The sequence below is a fragment of the Bos indicus x Bos taurus genome, chromosome 25 (assembly GCF_003369695.1).
Source record: "Bos indicus x Bos taurus breed Angus x Brahman F1 hybrid chromosome 25, Bos_hybrid_MaternalHap_v2.0, whole genome shotgun sequence".
In the NCBI taxonomy this organism is placed as follows: Eukaryota; Metazoa; Chordata; class Mammalia; order Artiodactyla; family Bovidae; genus Bos; species Bos indicus x Bos taurus.
In genome coordinates this window covers 23060542-23080886 of record NC_040100.1, presented here as the reverse complement: position 1 = coordinate 23080886, position 20345 = coordinate 23060542, and the positions used below count along the sequence as shown (strand labels likewise).

At 40.3% G+C, this 20345-nt stretch overlaps 1 protein-coding gene across 1 annotated transcript in view; it reads left to right on the top strand.

The window, feature by feature from the left end:
- The window catches only part of LOC113883814 (ATP-binding cassette sub-family A member 3-like), a 201960-nt gene that overhangs the window by 18946 nt on the left and 162669 nt on the right, over positions 1 to 20345 (top strand). Inside the window, exons 5-7 of the mRNA XM_027527832.1 lie at positions 7230 to 7486; positions 11442 to 11552; positions 12322 to 12439. Of these exons, the coding sequence (XP_027383633.1) occupies positions 7230 to 7486; positions 11442 to 11552; positions 12322 to 12439 (486 nt within the window). The remainder of the gene's footprint in view (positions 1 to 7229; positions 7487 to 11441; positions 11553 to 12321; positions 12440 to 20345) is intronic.

The window sequence follows — 20345 nt, the reverse complement described above, 5'->3', positions numbered from 1 at the left end:
GTTAGTTACCAGAGCAGAGAGAAAATTAAGGTAGGATATGGGATTAAGAGATACAAGCTACAATGTACAAAATATATAAGTAACAAGGATATATTAATTGTACAACATAAGGAATTATAGCCATCACGTTTTATAGCCATCATTTTTGATATCTTTTTTTAATTCAGGTGTATTTGATTTATAATGTTGTACTAATTTCTGGTATATAGCAAAGTGAACTCAACATATTTCACATATATATACATTCTTTTTTTAAATATTATTTTCCATTATGACTTATCCCAGGAAATTGAATGTAGTTCCTTGAGCTATGGGTTCCCCTGGTGGCTCCAACAGTAAAGAGTCGGCCTGCAATTCAGGAGACCCAGATTCAATCCCTGGGTCGGGAAGATCCCCTGGGAAAGGAAATGGCAACCTACTCCAGTACTCTTCCCTGGAAAATCCCATGCACGGAGGAGCCTGGTGGGCTGCAGTCCATGGGATCGCTAAGAGTTGGACATGACTGAGCGACTTCACTTTCACTTTTCACTTTCATCCATTGGAGAAATAAATGGCAACCCACTCCAGTGTTCTTGCCTGGAGAATCCCAGGGACAGCGGGGAGCCTGGTAGGCTGCCCTCTATGGTGTCGCACAGAGTCGGACACGACTGAAGCAACTTAGCAGCAGCAGCAGCCATGAAATTAAAAAACGCTTACTCCTTGGAAGAAAAGTTATGACCAACCAAGACAGCATATTGAAAAGCAGAGACATTACTTTGCCAACAAAGGTCCATCTGGTCAAGGCTATGGTTTTTCCAGTGGTCATGTATGGATGTGAGAGTTGGACTGTGAAGAAGGCTGAGAGCCGAAGAATTGATGCTTTTGAACTGTGGTGTTGGAGAAGACTCTTGAGAGTTCCTTGGACTGCAAGGAGATCCAACCAGTCCATTCTACAGGAGATCAGCCCTGGGATTTCTTTGGAAGGAATGGTGTTAAAGCTGAAACTCCAGTACTTTGGCCACCTCATGCGAAGAGTTGACTTATTGGAAAAGACTCTGATTCTGGGAGGGATTGGGGGCAGGAGGAAAAGGGGACGACAGAGGATGAGATGGCTGGATGGCATCACTGTGTCGATGGACATGAGTCTGAGTGAACTCCGGGAGTTGGTGATGGACAGGGAGGCCTGGCGTGCTGCGATTCATGGGGTCACAAAGAGTCGGACACGACTGCACAACTGAACTGAACTGAACTGATACATAAAATGCAGTATGCAACTACACCTAGCAGAAGGCATATGCAAGCAGCTTCTTAGACCAAGGGCATCACAGAATAGGCAGGGCAGGCCAGGCTTGCACCCCATAGCCTGGGGTGCTGCTTCAGAAATGAGAACGATAACTCTATTTCCAAAAGTTTCCATACTTGAGGGAGTGACTGTGGAAGCTCTATACCAAGTGTCTTGGACTTGAGGATGTTTCTGGGGAGAAATCTCAGCATGAATTCAGAACAAAGGGAGATGCTTTGAGTGGGATGTGAATATATTGTGGAGAAGAAGCCAATTCTGACTTCTTTGTTTCATGTCAGAAACTGTTTCTTTGACTTGCTTTTCATTGCTTTTGTTATTATAATCATACAGAATGCTCTGCCTCAGAGAATCCTACCCAACTGCCTGACTGTTAAACTAAAGTGCCTTTGTTCAGAACTCTGTCCACCTGTATATGGCAGGAAGAAATTAACACATCCCCTGCCTGAGGCTTGCCATTCTAGGAGATGTTTGCAAGATTAATGGCCTTTTTACTTTGCTTCCTCACCTCTTCCCAATCTCTGATCTATAAAAGAACCTGGCATCCAGACCCAGATAATATGGTTATTTTGAGACATTAACCTTCCATCTTCTTGGTCAGCTGGCTCCCTGATTAAAGTCTCATCCTTGCCTTAGATTGATTAACTTCTAAGATACTGGAGTAGAAGGATGTGTGCTCATCTTCTCCTGCAAGAATACCAAAATCACAAGTGAAGTTGCTCAGTCGTGTCTGACTCTTTGCGACTCCATGGACTGTAGCCCACCAGGCTCCTCCATCCATGGAATTTTCTAGGCAAGAGTACCGACCAAAATCACAACTAGTTGCTAAACAACCATCAACAGGAGAATGTTGAATCCTAGCAGAAAAAGATAGCCCGCATCCAGGGGCAAAGAAGAAACCCCAACAAGACAGTGGGAGGGGTGCAATCATGTTTAAAATCAAATCTCAGACCCACCAGATGCTGAGGAGATGCCAAAAAAAAAAAAAAAAATCGTGCGCACCAGGACCCAGGAAAGGAACAGTGAGCTCCACAAGGGACTGAGCCAAACTTACCTTTGGGTGTCTGAGTGTCTCCTGCAGAGGCACGAGTCAGCAGTGACCTACCACAGGGACAGGGGCTTTGGCTGCATCAGACCTGGGTGGCACGGTGTGAGGCATAAGTCCTCTTGGAGGAGGTCACCATTAGCTCCACTGTAGAGCCATTGAGCAGATGACCCATGAACTGGAGAACGATTATACCAAACAAGTTCTTGCACTGTTGCAAAAGTTCTAGGGCCCACAAGGGATTTCCTAACCTGGGAAATCCAGCAAAGGGACTGAGAACCCCTGGGGAATTTGATTTTGAAAGCCAATGGTATTTGATTACAGAACTTCCACAGGACTGGGGAAAAAGACTTGGAGGGCACAAACAAAACCTTGTGCCCACCAAGACCCAGGGGAAAGGAGCAGTGGCCCCACAAGAGACTGAGCCAGACTTGCCTGTGAGTGTCCTTGAGTCTCCGGCGGAGGCGTGAGTCAACAGTGGCTTGCTGCGGGGTCAGGGGCACTGACTGCAACACTCCTGAGAAGCCCAGCATGCTCCGTAAGTCCTTTTGAAGGAGGTCACCATTACCCCTACCACAGTTTGGCCTCTAGCCAAACTAAAGGGAGGGAACACAGACCCACCTATCAGCAGAAACTTGGATTAAAGATTTCCTCAGCATGGCCTTGCCCACCAGAGCAAGATCAAATTTTCCCCACAGCCAGTTCCTCCCATCAGGGAAGGTTCCACAAGCCTCTTATCCTCATACATCAGAGGGCACACAAATTGAAAACCACAGTCCCAGGAAACTAAACAAACTGATCACATGGATCACAGCCTTGTCTAACTCAATGAAATTATAAGCCATGCCATGTAGAGTTCCAATATGGTGCAGAATTCTGACAAAACATGGTCCACTGGAGAAGGGAATGGCAAACCACTTCAGCATGCTTGCCTTGAGAACCTCATGAACAGTATGAAAAGGCAAAAAGATGGGACACTGAAAGATGAACTCCCCAGGTCGGTAGGTGCCTAATACGCTTCTGGACAAGAGCAGAGAAATAGCTCCAAAAGAAATGAAGAGGCTGAGCCAAAGCAGAAACAGCGCCCACTTGTGGATGTGTCTGGTGGTGAAAGTAAAGTTTGATGCTGTAAATAATATCGCATAGGAACCTGCAATTGGAGAAGGCAGTGGCACCCCACTCCAGTACTCTTGCCTGGAAAATCCCATGGACGGAGGAGCCTGGTAGGCTGCAGTCCATGGGGTCACTAAGAGTCGGACACCACTGAGAAACTTCACTTTCACACATTGGAGAAGGAAATGGCAACCCACTCCAGTATTCTTGCCTGGAGAAACCCAGGGACAGGGGAGCCAGGTGGGCTGCCGTCTACGGGGTCACACAGAGTCAGACACGACTGAAGCGACTTAGCATAGCATAGCATAGGAACCTGCGATAGAAAATATTAATTCCATGAATCAGGGTAAATTGAAAGTGGTCAAACAGGAGCTGGCAGGAGTGAACATCAATATTTTAGGAATCAGTAAACTAAAATGGAACAAAAGGGGCAAATTTAATTCAGATGGCCATTATATCTACTACTGTGAGCAAGAATCCCTTAGAAGAAGAAATGAAGTAGCCCTTATAGTCAACAAAAGAGTCCAAAATGCAGTGCTTGGGTGCACTCAAAAACAATAGAATGATCTCTGTTCGTTTCCAAGGCAAACCATTCAATATCACAGTAATCCAAGTATATGCCCCAACCAGTTATACTAAAGAAGCTGAAGTTAAATGGTTGTAAGAAGACCTACATGACCTTCTAAAACTAACACCAAAAAAGGATTCCTTTTCATCTTAGGGGACTGGAATGCAAAAGTATGGAAGGCAAGAGTTAACTGGAGTAACAGGCAAGTTTAGCCTTGGAGTACAAAATGAAGCAGGGCAAACCAAGAAAACGCACTAGTCATAGCAAACACCCTCTTGCAACAACACAAGAGATGACTCTACACATGAACATGACCAGATGGTCAATACTGAACTCAGATTGATTATATTCCTTGCAGCAAAGATGAAGAAGCTCTATGCAGTCAGCAAAAACAAGACCAGGAGCTGACTGTGACCCAGATCGTGAACTCCTTATTGCAAAATTCAGACTTTTGCAAAATTGAAGAAAGTAGGAAAAACCACTAGACCATCCAGCTCTGATCTAAATCAAATTCCTTATGATTATACAATGGAAGTGACAGATAATTTCAAGGGATTAGATCTGATAGAGTGCCTGAAGAATTAAGGACAGAGGTTCATAATATAGTACAGGAGGCAGTGATCAAGACCATCCCCAAGAAAAAGAAGTACAAAAAGGCAAAATGGTTGTCTGAGGAGGCCTTACAAATAGCTGAGAAAACAAGAGAAGCTAAAGGCAAAGAAGAAAAGGAAAGATACACCCATTTGAACACAGAGTTCCAAAGAAAGCAAGGAAAGATAAAAAAGCCTTCCTCAGTGATCAATGCAGATAAATAGAGGAAAACAATAGAATGGGAAAGACTAGAGATCTCTTCAAGAAAATTAGAGATACTAAGAGAACATTTCATGCAAAGATGGACACAATAAAGAACAGAAATGGTAGAGGCCTAACAAAAGCAGAAGATATTAAGAAGAGGTGGCAAGAATACACAGAAGAACTATTCAAAAAAGATCTTAATGACCTAGATAGCCACAATGGTGTGATCACTCATCTAGAGCCCATCTTGGAGTGTGAAGTCAAGTGGGCCTTAGGAAGCACCACTGTGAACCAAGTTAGTGAAGGTGATGGAATTCCAGCTGAGCTATTTTGAATCCTAAAAGACGATGCTGTTACAGTACTGCACTTAATATGTCAGCAAATTTGGAAAACTCGGCAGTGACCACAGGACTGGAAAAGATCAGTTTTCATTCCAATTCCAAAGAAAGGCAATGCCAAAGAATGCTCAAACTACCACACAATTACACTCATTTCAAATGCTGACAAAGTAATGCTCAAAATTCTCCAAGCTAGAGATCAAATTGCCAACATCTGTTGGATCATAGAAAAAGCAAGAGAATTCCAGAAAAGCATCTACTTATTGACTATGCTAAAGCTTTTGACTGTATGCATCACAATAAATTGTGGAAAATTCTTGAAGAGATTGTTATACCAGACCACCTTATCTGCCTCCTGTGAAACCTGTATGCAAGTCAAGAAGCAGCATTTAGAATTGGACATGGAACTACAGACTGGTTCCAAATTGGAAAAGGAGTACATCAAAGCTGTATACTGTCACCCTGCTTATTTAACTTATGTGCAGAGTACATCATACAAAATTCCAGACTGGATGAAGCACAAGCTAGAATCAAGATTGCTGGGAGAAATACCAGTAACTTTAGATATGCAGGTGACACCACCCTTATGGCAGAAAGTGAAGAGGAACTAAAGAACCTCTTGATGAATGTGAAAGTGCAGAGTGAAAAAGCTGGCTAAAAACTCAACATTTTAAAAACTAAGATCGTGGCATCCGGTCCCATCACTTCATTGTATATAGATGGGGAAACAATGGCAACAGTGACAGACTTTATTTTCTTGGGCTCCTAAATCACTGAAAATGGTGACTGCAGCCATGAAATTAAAAGACACTTCTTGATAGAAAAGCTATGACCAACCTAGACAGCTTATTAAAAAACAGAGACATCACTTTGCTGACTAAAGTCCATCTAGTCAAAGCTATGGCTTTTCCAGCCGTCATGTATGGATCTGAGAGTTGGACCATAAAGGTAACTGAGCACCAAAGAATTGATGCTTTTGAGCCATGGTGCTGGAGAAGACTTTTGAGAATCCCTTGGACAGGAAGGAGATCCAACCAGTCTATCCTAAATGAAATCAACCCTGAATGTTCATTGGAAGTTATGTGGAAGCTGAAGCTCCAGTACTTTGGCCACTTGATGCAAAGAGCTGACTCATTTGAAAAGACCCTGATGCTGGGAAAGATTGAAGGCAGGTGGAGAAGGGGACAACAGAGGACAAGATGGTTGGATGGCATCACCAAATCATTGGGTATCAGTTTGAGCAAGCTCTGGGAGATGGTTAAGGACAGGAAAGCCTGGCATGCTGCAATCTATGGTATCACAAAGAGTCGGACCTGACTGAGCGACTGAACAACTACAAAATACATAGAATAGATAAACAACAAGAGTTTACTGTATATGGAATTATATTCAATTTCTTATACTAACCTCTAGTCGAATATAATCTGAAAAAAATGTACCTGAGTTACTATGCTGTACACTTGACACTATCACATTATTGTAAATCAACTATACTTCAGTTTTTAAAAAAGCAGTTTGAGTCTATCCCAAGTGTAATTATTTTTTGTTAGTCTCACCTATTTTACCAATGCATAAGGCTCTAGATTTGTAAGTTAAAAGCCCATTCCAAGTAGAAAAAATAAGTAAAAGAAAAGTAAGTTACTTCCTAAACTGCCTTTTAGCTTTATGGATAACTTGGTTTCAGTGAAACAATTTTCCTTGGGGTCCAAACTGTATTACTCACTATATATATCTGTCACTCTGACTTTCACATCTTATTTTACATTTCCAAGTCTTCATCTCACCAGTGTTTAATTAAAGCTGCATTTTTTGTAAATATGAATTACATTTACCAAGTCTACCACTTTTATTAAATATATTTAATTTTTAGAAGATGTGAATTAGATTCCTCTGAAGAAGTAACGCTTGTTTCTGTGTGAGCGCTATAATAGGTTCTCAGAGCTATTATGTTCAGTTGACCCTGATGCAACACCAAGTTTACGTTCTATATGTGATAAGCTATGACTGACTTGAATTACCTTGCTTTTTGCATGTGTCTGATTAGACATTCCTTAGCATGTTTTACTTAATGATGTTTATTTTATCATATAGGGTACATCAGAGAAGGATTCCTGGCTATACAGCATGCCTTAGATAAGGCCATCATTCTATATCATGAGAGCAGTGCTAGACAGTTGTTTGATGATATCAGCATCCTTGTACAGAGATTTCCATATCCAGCTTATCCTGATGACGGATTACTTTTGCTCACTGGTAGTTTCCTTCCTCTGATGTTCATACTCATGTTCTCTCCAACTGTACTTTCCATCATTCGATCTATTGTATGGGAAAAGGAAAAAAGATTGAAGGTAATCCAAATTATTTTCTTACAAAGTTTCTTTAAAGGATTTTTAAGCATGTAGAGTTCTGTTACACAGAGGGTTGGATTATTTCTGCATGTTCAGCATTGTGGATGGTTGTTGCATCCCATAGAAGCAGATTATATCCCAGTAACAACTACAGACCAGGAAGAGTGAATACCAAGCTAGCTGATTTCCAGAAGCAAAGTGTGTGAAGCAGCCAAAAGGTAAAAGTAAAACCTGATGGCAAGAAGAGACACGGTAAAAGTTCACTAGAGGAATTTGATGTTAGAATTTGAAATTAGAGTAACAATTTCAAACAACTCAGGTCCTAGCTAATCTAATATGAAGCATCACACTATAGGCCTATTTACCTTCATATATGCTCCCCTAGCTAACATGTCTGATTTTCAATAAAGGATTGTAAGCCACACCAAAAATTAAGAAAAAAGTGTTTCAAAGAGACAAATCTGTAATCAAAATCAGACTCAGATAAATCAAAGTTGTTAGAAAGCCCAGACAAGTTTTAAATTCAGTTCAGTCACTCAGTCGTGTTAGACTCCTTGTGACCCCATGGATTGCAGCACGCCAGACTCCCCTGTCTATCACCAACTCCCAGAGTTTACTCAAACTCATCAAGTCAGTGATGACATCCAACCATCTCATCCCTTTTGCCATTCTCCTCCCGCCTTCAATCTTTCCCAGCATCAGGGAGCTATCCGGTGAGGCAGTTCTTTGCATCAGGTGGCCAAAAGTATTGGAGTTTCAGCTTCAGCATCAGTCCTTCCAATGAATATTCAGGACTGATTTTCTTTAGGATGGACTGGTTGGATTTCCTTGCAGTCCAAGGGACTCTCAAGAATCTTCTCCAACACCACAATTCAAAAGCACCAATTCTTCGGCATTCAGCTTTCTTTATACTCCAACTCTCACATCCATACATGACTACTGGAAAAACCATAGCTTTGACTAGATGGATCTTGTTGGCAATGCAAGGTCTCTACTTTTTAATATACTGTATAGGTTGGTCATAACTTTCCTTCCAAGGAGTAAGCCTCTTTTAATTTCATGGCTGCAATCACCATCAGAAGCGATTTTGGAGCCCCAAAAAATAAAGTCAGCCACTGTTTCCACTGTTTCCCCATCTGTTTGCCGTGAAGTGAAGGGAATGAATGCCATGATCTTCATTTTTTGAATGTTGAGCTTTAAGCCAACTTTTTCACTCTCCTCTTTCACTTTCATCAAGAGGCTCTTTAGTCCCTCTTCACTTTCTGCCATAAGGGTGGTGTCATCTGCATATCTGAGAATATTGATTTTTCTCCCAGCAATCTTGATTCCAGCTTGTGTTTCATCCAGCCCAGCATTTCTCATGATGTCCTCTACAGATAAGTTAAATAAGCAGGGTGACAATATACAACCTTGACGTACTCCTTTTCCTATTTGGAACCAGTCTGTTATTCCATGTCCAGTTCTAACTGTTGCTTCCTGACCTGCATATAGATTTCTCAAGAGGCAGGTCAGAGGGTCTGGTATTCCCATCTCTTTCAGAATTTTCCACTCTTCTCCAGTAGCATATTTAGCACCTACCAACCTGGGGAGTTCATCTTTCAGTGTCTTATCTTTTTGCCTTTTCAAAGTGTTCATGGGGTTCTCAAGTCTGAAGTGGCTTGCCATTCCCTTCTCTAGTAGACCACGTTTTGTCAAAACTCTCCACCATGACCCATCCGTCTTGGGTGGCCCTACGTGGCATGGCTCATAGTTTCATTGAGTTAGACAAGACTGTGGTCCATGTGATCAGTCTGATTAGTTTTCTGTGATTGTGGTTTTCATTCTGTCTTCCCTTTGATGGATAAATGTTAAGAGGCTTATGGAAACTTCCTGATGGGAGAGACTGACTGAGTGGGAAACTGGGTCTTGTTCTGATGGGTGGGGCAATGCTCAGTAAATCTTTAGTCCAATTTCCTGTTGATGGCTGGGGCTGTGTTCCCTCCCTGTTGTTTGGCCTGAGGCCAAACTATGGTGAAGGTAATGAAGATAATTGAAGGACCTCCTTCAAAAGGTCCTGTGTAGCACTGGGGCATTCAGTGCCCCCGGTCCTGCCGCAGTCCACTGCTGACCCATGCTTCACAGTTTAAATTATTGTGATTAATAATTTAAGACACTAAAGGAAAAGGTGATGGTGTCCAGGATCCTTAAGACCATCCCTATTTTCTGAAATTCACTTGAAGGATTCATGGGACTCAGCATGTAGATATGCTAACAGCTAAGGTTTATTTTAATGGTAGAGTAAGTGTAGGTGATAGCTGAATCATAAGAGAAAATGACACAGGCAAAGCCTAGAGGAATTAACCTGCAGGCTTCCGCAAGTAATTTCACAAGAGGTCACCCAGGGCATACTCTTGCACCAGTGATGAAAATCCAGCAACATATTTGTGGTGTTCTTGTCCAGAGAAATCCATTAGAAATCCATTAGCATCCAAGGTTTTGATTGGCATGCTGGTTATATTTATAAACACCTTTGGCCTACCACATACCAAAATTTCAAACTCCTAGACAGCAGGTATCCAACATACACCATATTATTTGTCTAAATGGTTTAGGCATGGTCAGCCACACTTATCATTTAGAAAATGTTTTATATCAGTGAAGGGAGTGGTTTATCAGCCAAATTTCCGTATACCAACCAAAGGCCAATCTTGCAAACAGCCTTCTAAAAATAGTAGTGTCAAGCTTTCTCTTTTCAGCATGATAGATAACATGCAGGATCAGATAGGTAATGCTATCAGAAACAGCTGAGCACTGATAAATTGATGCTTTTGAACTGTGGTGTTGGAGAAGACTCTTGAGAGTCCCTTGGACTGCAAGGAGATCCAACCAGTCCATCCTAAAGGAAATCAGTCCTGAATGTTCATTGGAAGGACTGATGTTGAACCTGAAATTCCAGTACTTTGGCCACCTGATGCGAAGAACTCACTCATTTGAAAAGCCCCTGATGCTGGGAAAGATTGAAGGTGGGAGAAGCGGACAACAGAGGATGGCATCACCGACTCAATGGACATGAGTTTGAGTCAACTCTGGAAGTTGGTGATGGACAGGGAGGCCTGGTATGCTGCAGTCCATGGGGTCGCAAGGAGTCTGACACGACTGAGCAACTGAACTGAACTGAACTGATCGGAAACAGCAAGCTATAAGGAGTCAAATGGAATTGCTAGAAATTAAAACAAGCATACTGACAAAAATGGAGAATGCCTTTGACAGACTCATAAGTAGACTTGACCTTCACGAGGAAAGAATCAAAAATTGAATACAAGAAAGTTGAAATTACACAAACTTAAGCGCAAAAAGAAAACATTATGTAAAGATCCAGAAGAAAACATTGAAAAGCTATAGGACACTGTCAATGATATAGTGTGTATATAATTGGAATTCAAAAAGAAGATGTGAAAATAGAGTTAAAGAAATAATGGCAGAGACTTTTACAAAATTAATGGTAGACATCAAACCACAGTTCCAAAAAGCTCAGAGACAAACTAGAGGGAAGGAAAAGACTCATTGCCTACAAAGAACAAATATAAGAAGTACTGCTGACTTCTAATTTACAATTGAATTTTTTAAAAAAGAAACCATAACACATTTAAGGATGTGGATATAATGGAAAAGAGATCTTAATCTCGATATTTCAAAGTTTAATTTTAAATGCTCTCCACTTTGGTTTAATACTAGGTGTAATGTTGACAAAAGATTTCTGAACTCAAGAGAAAAATATTTGAATGTCATTACTGCCCTTACTAACTGCATGTGTAATCAACACACACGACTTTCTGAGCCTTGATTTTTTTCACTCATAAAATGAAGATATTATCCATTTAAATATGTTTTTATGAGAATTCAGTTTTTAAATGTATGTGAAATGTTATGAATTGCTGATATATTTAATATTTGATTTGTTTTGAATTTCTTACAGGAGTACCAGCTTACAATTGGACTTAAAAGTTGGATGATCTGGGCTGCGTATTTCTTCACATTCTTCTTTTTTTATATCTTTATTGTCTCTATGATATGTGTGTTACTCTTTGCCAAGGCAAGTGTTAGTTTCATGCTGCCCAATAGAAATGAGTCGTACATGTACTATTAGGATTTTAGTAGCTACTAGAAATTTTAAAAAGGAAAAGGTGAAATTATTTTAATAATGTGTATTATTTAGCCAATATACACAAAATATTATTTCAGTATGCAACCCATTTTAAAATTGAGATATTTTACATTCTTTTCTGTACTAAAACTTATAACTCCAGTGTATATTTCATATTTAGAGCACATCTCAATTTGTACACTGTATTTTCATTAGAAATACTTCATCTGTATTTGACGCTGCTTTATCTTTCGAGTTTAAGTTAAAAATAACTAAAATTCAATGACAATAAAAAGTCAGCTCCTCAGTCACACTAGCTACATTTCAAGTGCTTAATGTTTCAAGTGTTTAATAGCTACATGCCATATATGGCTGTTACATCTAACATTTTAGTTCCAGTGGATTGCAACCGGCTGCAACTATGCTTTAAGAAGGAGAAAGCTTCAGTCATAGTATGGACTGATCAGTCTCAGGTTTTCAAAAGAATGAAAAATGGCTTTTATGGAAATTCAGAGACTTTCAAATCTCTGAGAAAAACATTAATCCTTCTGTAAGAAATAAGTTAATTAGTTAACTTGGCATCTCATTGAGTTTCAGTCACTGGGCAGTGTGATCTGTTTCTTTAGGGTCATAGTTTTCTCCCTCTTCCCTTGTGTTTATATGGTACTACTTATTGCATATTTTACATGATGTCATAATTGTTTTATTGTAGATTTTCAATGATCCAGTCTTCTACTACAGTGACTATAGTTTCATTTTTGTCTTTCTTATGTGTTATGCCATTGCTTCAATATTCTTTGGCTTTATGGTTAGCACATTCTTCAATAAAGGTGAGTCTAAGACTTCTCCTGTAATAGAATTACCATTTTAATTGACCAAAATAAGGCCATATTTGGGAGCTCCATGTAACTATCTCACATACAGTCTTGGCATACATTCTAACATAGAAGATGAATTGCACATGAAATGATTTGACATAGAGATAGAGGGTGCACGGCACCCCACTCCAGTACTCTTGCCTGGAAAATCCCATGGACGAAGGAGCCTGATGGGCTGCAGTCCATGGGGTTGCAAAGAGTTGGACACGACTGAGCAACTTCCCTTTCACTTTTCACTTTCATGCATTGGAGAAGGAAATGGCAACCTACTCCAGTGTTCTTGCCTGGAGAATCCCAGGGACGGGGGAGCCTGGTGGGCTGCCGTCTATGGGGTCGCACAGAGTCGGACACGACTGAAGCGACTTAGCAGCAGCAGCAGCAGAGGGTGCACTGAAATTTAATCCTGCCCAATGCATGTATAAAAACAGTATATAAAATAAGATTGTTACCAGATGGAACTTAGGATAAATTAAACAGTGCTTCCTGCAGAAGTTGATTTCAAATCACTTCCAAAAGCAAATCAAGGGAAGGAGGTATTCATTCTTTCATTTATTCAGCATGTCCTTTGTGTACTTACCGTGTGGTAAGACACTGTATCACATACATAGACAAAGAAAAATTTATTCTTTGTGAAAGCCCACATGAGAAAGATATATATCATCAGATAACCCCAGATTGGCCTACTAGAGATCTTATAGAAATAATTTTCTATTGACAACTTTTAATAACTTCCCCCCAAATTAAGGAATATTTCTTTTTTATACCACACCTATTAAGCATTATTCCTCCTGTATTTTCTGTATTGAACAAGTATAGTCCCTATTAAATAATTTTAGTATATAAATATATTTTTGCAGTAAGACTTTTAAGTATCAAAGTATAACCTTTAATCACCTCAGCTCAGTTCAGTTGCTCAGTCATGTCCAACTCTTTGCAGGCCCATGGACTGCAGCATGCCAGGCCTCCCTGTCTATCACCAACTCCTGGAGTTTACCCAAACTCATGTCCATTGAGTTGGTGATGCCATCCAACCATCTCAACTTCTGTCATCCCCTTTTTCTCCTGCTTTCAATCTTTCCCAGCATCAAGGTCTTTTCAAATGAGTCCGCTCTTTGCATCAGGTGGCCACAGTTCAAAAGCATCAATTTTTCGGCACTCAGCTTTCTTTATACTTCAACTCTCACATCCATATGTGACTACTGGAAAAATCATAGCCTTGACTAGAAGGACCTTTGTTGGCAAAGTAATGTCTCTGCTTTTGAATATGCTGTCTAGGTTGGTCATAACTTTCCTTCCAAGGAATAAGCCTCTTTTAAGTTCATGGCTGCAGTCACCATCTGCAGTGATTTTGGAGCCCAAAAAAATAAAGTCTGCCCCTGGTTCCCCATCTATTTGCCATGAAGTGATGGGACCAGATGCCATGGTTTTAGTTTTCTGAATGTTGAGCTTTAAGCCAACTTTTTCACTCTCCTCTTTCACTTTCATCAAGAGCCTCTTCAGTTCTTCACTTTCTGCCATAAGGGTGGTATCATCTGCATATCTGAGGTTATTGATATTTCTCCCAGCAATCTTGATTCCAGCTTGTGTTTCATCCAGCCCAGCATTTCTCATGATGTCCTCTGCAGATAAGTTAAATAAGCAGGGTGACAATATACAACCTTGACATACTCCTTTTCCTATTTGGAACCAGTCTGTTATTCCATGTCCAGTTCTAACTGTTGCTTCCTGACCTGCTGCTGCTGCTGCTAAGTCGCTTCAGTCATGTCCAACTCTGTGCAACCCCATAGACGGCAGCCTACCAGGCTCCCCCATCCCTGGGATTCTCCAGGCAAGAACACTGGAGTGGGTTGCCATTTCCTTCTCCAATGCATGAAAGTGAAAAGTGAAAGTGACGTTGCTCAGTCAGATCTGACTCTTAGCGACCCCATGGACTGTAGCCTACCAGGCTCCTCTGTGCATGGGATTTTCCAGGCAAGAGTACTGGAGTGGGTGCCATTGCCTTCCTGACCTGCATATTATCACAAATATCACAAATATCAGCTGATTGGTTTTCACAATTCACAATTAGTATTTGGAATTGTGCTGAAAGGAATTAACATAGCAGGCCTGAAACTCATTTCCTTAGAAAGCCTTCCTACAAAGGTTGACCTTTGCTTGGCATCTAAGAACTTAAATTTTTAGAAGATTCTCCCCATTCTCTAAATAGTAAGAGTGGCTCATGGTTCCTAAAGTGCTTGTGCAAGCAGTTTTTATACTAATCACAGGCTTTCTTTCTGGGAGTCTTGAGTCTTGATATATGTTATGTACACCTGTGTGACAAGCTCCCCACAAAAACCTTAGTCCCTCAATCCCTAATGAATATCTGGCCAACAGTATTTTATATATGCTGTCCTTGCTAGAGGAATCAAGTATAACCTGTGTGATTTCACTGAGAGAAAACTCTTGTAAACCTGTGCCTGTTTCCATCTGCACTTTGCCCCATGCTCCTTTTCCCTTCAATGATTGGGCTTTGTATCTGTACATTGTTATTATAGCATCATTATTTATTCACCATAACTCTTGAGTATGACTATATGCTATATCCTTGAATTGTCCTAGAAAGTGACTTAATCCAGAGGTGGTCTTGAGGACCTAAATAAAACAATTAACAAAATTGTGGATAAAGAAAAGTAGTATGTTGAGCTAAAGCAGAAAGTGATGTGTTGAAAATCAAAATAAGATTGTCAGATAAGAGTCAGTGTATTTATAAAAACTTAAGAAAAAGGACTTTTATTTCTGGTGGTATAATAGACTAAATAATTAGAATGACTCTTCCATCTAGAACAATTAAAATATTAGTTAATATTTTTAAACTTATTTTTCAGTTCAGTTCAGTTGCTCAGTCATGTCCAATTCTTTGTGACCCCATGGACTGCAGCACACCAGGCTTCCCTGTCCATCACCAACTCCCAGAGTTGACTCAAACTCATGTCCATTGAGTCGATGATGCCATCCTCTGTTGTCCCCTTCTCCTCTTACCTTCAGTCTTTCCCAGCATCAGGGTCTTTTCAAATGAGTCAGTTCTTCGCATCAGGTGGCCAAAGTATTGGAGTTTCAGCTTCAGTCTTTCCAATGAATATTCAGAACTGATTTCCTTTAGGAATGACTGGTTTGACTGTGCATTGTTGACTGCCCCAAAGCCTTTGACTGTGTGGATCACACCAAACTCTGGTAAATTCTTAAAGAGATGGGACTAACAGACCACCTTACCTGCCTCCTGAGAAATCTGCATGCAGGTCAAGAAGCAACAGTTAGAACTGGACATGGAACAACAGACTGGTTCCAAATGGGGAAAGGAGTACATCAAGGCTGTATATTGTCACCCTACTTAGTTAACTTATATGCAGAATGCATCATGCAAAATGCCAGGCTGGATGAAGCACAAACTAAAATCAAGATTGCCAGGAGAAATATCAATAACCTCAGATACGCAGATGACACCACCTTTATGGCAGACAGTGAAGAAGTACTAAAGAGCCTCTTGTTGAAAGTAAAAGAGGAGAGTGAAAAAAACTGACTTAAAACTTAACATTCAGAAAACTAAGATTATGGCATCTGGTCCCATCACTTCATGGTAAATAGATGGAGAAACAATGGAAACAGTGACAGATTTTATTTTGGGGGGCTCCAAAATCACTGCAGATGGTGACTGCCATCATGAAATTGAAAGATACTTGCTCTTTGGAAGAAAAGCTATGACAAACCTAGACAGCATATTAAAAAGCAGAGACATTACTTTGACAACAAAGGTCCATCTCATCAAGGCTATGGTTTTTCCAGTAGTCATGTATGAATGTGAGCGTTGGACTGTAAAGAAAGCTGAACACTGAAGAGTTGATGCTTCTGGACTGTGGTGTTGGATAAGACTCTTGAGAGTCCCTTGGACTGCAAGGAGATCAAACTTATTTTTAATTCAGCTCAAGTTCTCCTCAAAAGTAAAAATCTCAGCTACCACAATGAACAAGAATAAAAAGTCCCTGAAAGTTATAAAGAAGAAGAAAGGCTGCTTAGAAACCTTGAAACTTGAGGAACTGACTTGACCTTTACTTCCTTGGGATTTCTTACTGCTACTCATGTATCTTTGAAAAAGCACTTCAGAAGTGTCTAGTCTATAACTAACAACATACAAAAAGTTCCAAACAAAGCCTGTTTTCCCACACCAAAAGACTAGGAAGTTGGTGCCCTAACAATAGAAAAGATTTTGGCAATACTTGCCCTATTCCAGCCCAACACTAAGTGAAAAACCACTGCACCTCCATATTCATGGCTGAGTCAGAGTCAAGAAAGAAGTTGATCCTCCATCTCAATCCCATCTTGCCAGAGTCAGGCACTATTCAATTAATAATTCCCTTGCCAGTTTACTGCCATCAGTGTCCAGTAGTGAATTGAGTCTCCATCCACATACAGTATCAATAATACTTAACCTGTAGTACAAATCAGTTATAATAAGCATCCTTGCCGTCAGCTAATCTTCCACATCTACCCAACAGCAATAAGAAACTGAACAAGTGTGCAAAACTAGTCAACACTCCTTCCACATCTCCCATCATGTAGCATCAGTGAAGCCCAGAAGAGAGCTAAGCTTCCTCTATCAGAGGTGAAAAGGTGGTATGAGTCAGTGCCCCACTTTCATAAAAGTGTTAGCAAGGCCAGAGAGAGATCTGAACTTCCACCTCATCTGTCTGCAGTGAGGCAGTGTATATCAGTGCCGTGCCCAGGAAAGTGTCAGCAGGAAAGAGAAACAGCCACATCCATCTGACCTTTGTGTGCTGCCTGCTTTTTAAAAAAGATTAGGATTCATAGTCTCATTTTACCTAAAATGCTTAGGACATGATAGAAAATCACTCATACAAAGAACCAGGAAAATCACAGTATTAATGAGAAATGACATTCATGGCAAAAGACACAGCACTAAGGTGAAGCAGGTATTATAATTGTAGGCAAGCAATATAAGCAGCCATCGCAAAAACTGGCTTCAGCAAGAAATTATGAAAACAAATGGGAAAATAGAAATCTCAGCAAAGAAATAGAAATTATTTAAAAAACAAATGGATATCATAGAAAAATATAATAGCAAGTTTAAAGCATAAGTAGAATAAAGATAAGATAGAATAAGTTAAATTGAAGACAGATTCAGTAGAATCACATTCTGAATAAAGAGAAAATACACTGAAAAATATATAGAATCTCAAGGACATGTAGGACAATAACCACATATCTAACACTTATTTGTATAAATGGAGTTTCAAAAGAAGAGTAGGAAAAATGTGGGACTGAAAAAGTTTTCAAAATAAAAAAGTATTCAAATAAATAATGGCTGAAATTTTATCAAGTCTGGTGAAAGACAGACTTATACTGTCTCAAGGACCTAGGTAATGCCAAATTGGATAAACTTGAAGAAATTCATGCCAAGACACATCATAATGAAACTTCTGAAAACTAAAGACCATGAAAAAAAACCTAACAAGCAGACAGAAAAAATCATGCATTATTTATAGAAGATTGTCAATTTGAATAACCACATTTCTCATCTAAACTAGAAGGAAGCAGCATGTTTTTCCAAGTGCTGAAGAAAAGAAATGCCAACAGTGAACTCTATCCAGGAAAACTATCCTCCAGGAATAAATAGGAAATAAATCCTTAGAAGGAGGAAGACAAAGATTTATTGTTTACAAAATTACCATTAAAGAATGGCTAAAGGAAGTTTCCTGAGCAGAAAGGAGGTAACAGAAATCTCTGAACTCCACAAAGAACATGGAAATGGGTAAAAATAGGTATAAGTATAATATACTGTTCTACTTCTCCAGTGTTTATTAGATCAAATTTGATAGATGAAGCAAAATTATAACATCATCCATCCAATTTGGTGTTCAATTTAAGTAAAGAAAATAGTTAAAGACAGTTAAAAGAGTTTTAAAGTGAATATCCCTGCTTATTTAACTTATGTGCAGGGTATATCATGTGAAATGCCAGGCTGGATGAAGCACAAGCTGGAATCAAGATTTTCAGGAGAAATATCAATAACCTCACATATACAGATGACACCACCCTATGGCAGAAAGTGAAGAAGAACTAAGGAGCCTTTTGATGAAGGTGGAAAAGGAGAGTGAAAAAGCGGGCTTAAAACTCAACATTCAAAAAGCGAAGATTATGGCATCCGGTCCCATCACTTCATGGCAAATAGATGGGGAAACAATGGAAACAGTGACAAACTTTATTTTGCGGGGCTCCAAAATCACTGCAGATAGTGACTGCAGCCATGAAATTAAAAGAGGCTTGCTCTTTGGAAGTAAAGCTATGACCAACCTAGAGAGCATATTAAAAAGCAGAGACATTACTTTCCTGACAAAGGTCCATCTAGTCAGGGCTATGGTTTTTCCAGTAGTCACGTATGGTTGTGAGAGTTGGAGTATAAAGAAAGCTGAGGGCCGAAGAATTGATGCTTTTGAACTGTAGTGTTGGAGGAGAATCTTGAGAGTCGCTTGGACTGCAAAGAAATCAAACCAGTCAATCCTAAAGGAAATCATTCCTGAATATTCATTGGAAGGACTGATGCTGAAGCTGAAACTCCAATACTTTGGCCACTTGATGCAAAGAACTGACTCATTTGAAAAGATCCTGATGCTGGGAAAGATTGAAGGTGGGAGAAGCATGGCAGGACAGCGGAGAAGATGGTTGAATGGCATCACTGTCTCAATGGACATGAGTCTGAGCAAGCTCCAGGAGTTGGTGATGGACAGAGAAGCCTAGCATTCTGCAGTCCATGGGGTCACAAAGAGTCATATACGACTGAGCGACTGAACTGAACTGAGTGTAGAGAAGCCTAAGTGGAAGTAGGATTTATGTAACTTAGAATGGTAAAATGCAGAATTTGGAGTTCTGTGAAGGACTGCTGGCAGCCACCAGGAGCTAGAAGAGGTAAGGAGTGCCATCTTCCCTAGAGTCTTAAGAATGTGTGTAGTCCTGCTGACACCATGCTCTTCTGCATATCTGCATTCCGGGCCTTTATTACTAGGTCTCTATTGAGGGCCTTTGGCTGAGGTCTCTGCAGATACCTCTACAGAGACTTCTTTGATGTGTGAAATCTGGAAGACACTTTTATTCACTCTGACTTAGCACTCAGAACTTTTCTACTCCTAGTCTTCCAGTAGCCTTTCATAAGCCATAAAACTTAAAAGCCTTTTGTTCAGGGATCCCTCAACAGTTAGTTGAATAAGCCCCCTCTCCTACCACATCTGTGATGATGCATGTGACGCTGAACCACTGTTTCAATCCATGGAGAAAATGGAATGAGAAAGTTTGTGCTTTCTCCAGTTTTAGGTTTTTGCATATACTATTGCAGTAAGTGATTAAAGGCTTCACTGTTTGGTTTCTTGCTTTAATTGACTCCTACTCCTACACCTGGTATTCACTGACTAGCCACAGGTAAGTAGATGAGAGCAATTTTGTTTTACTGCATTAGCCCCTCTTACAAGCTATTTCAGCTCAGTGACATGAGAGATAACCTCAGCCCATGACTTGTCCCTGAAGGAGGGCTAGGGTAAGAGAAAGTGGGACAAACATGTTACATTCCCGGCCATTTCCTGTTACCTGAAGAACTAGTTTCTCTCTTGCAACACGTGGAGTGCTGAAAGAACTGGAACAGAACAGAAGCCTGGAGCAGTTAGAAATGAAGAAAAAAGATGAGCAGTTTCCTGTGATCCACATGACTCTCTGAGAGTTAGAGAACGCACAGAACTGAACGTACAGAACTGAAGGCACAGGCTCCTCCCCAAGAAGGGCAAGAGGAGTTGAGAATAGCTACAATTCCTCTGCCTTT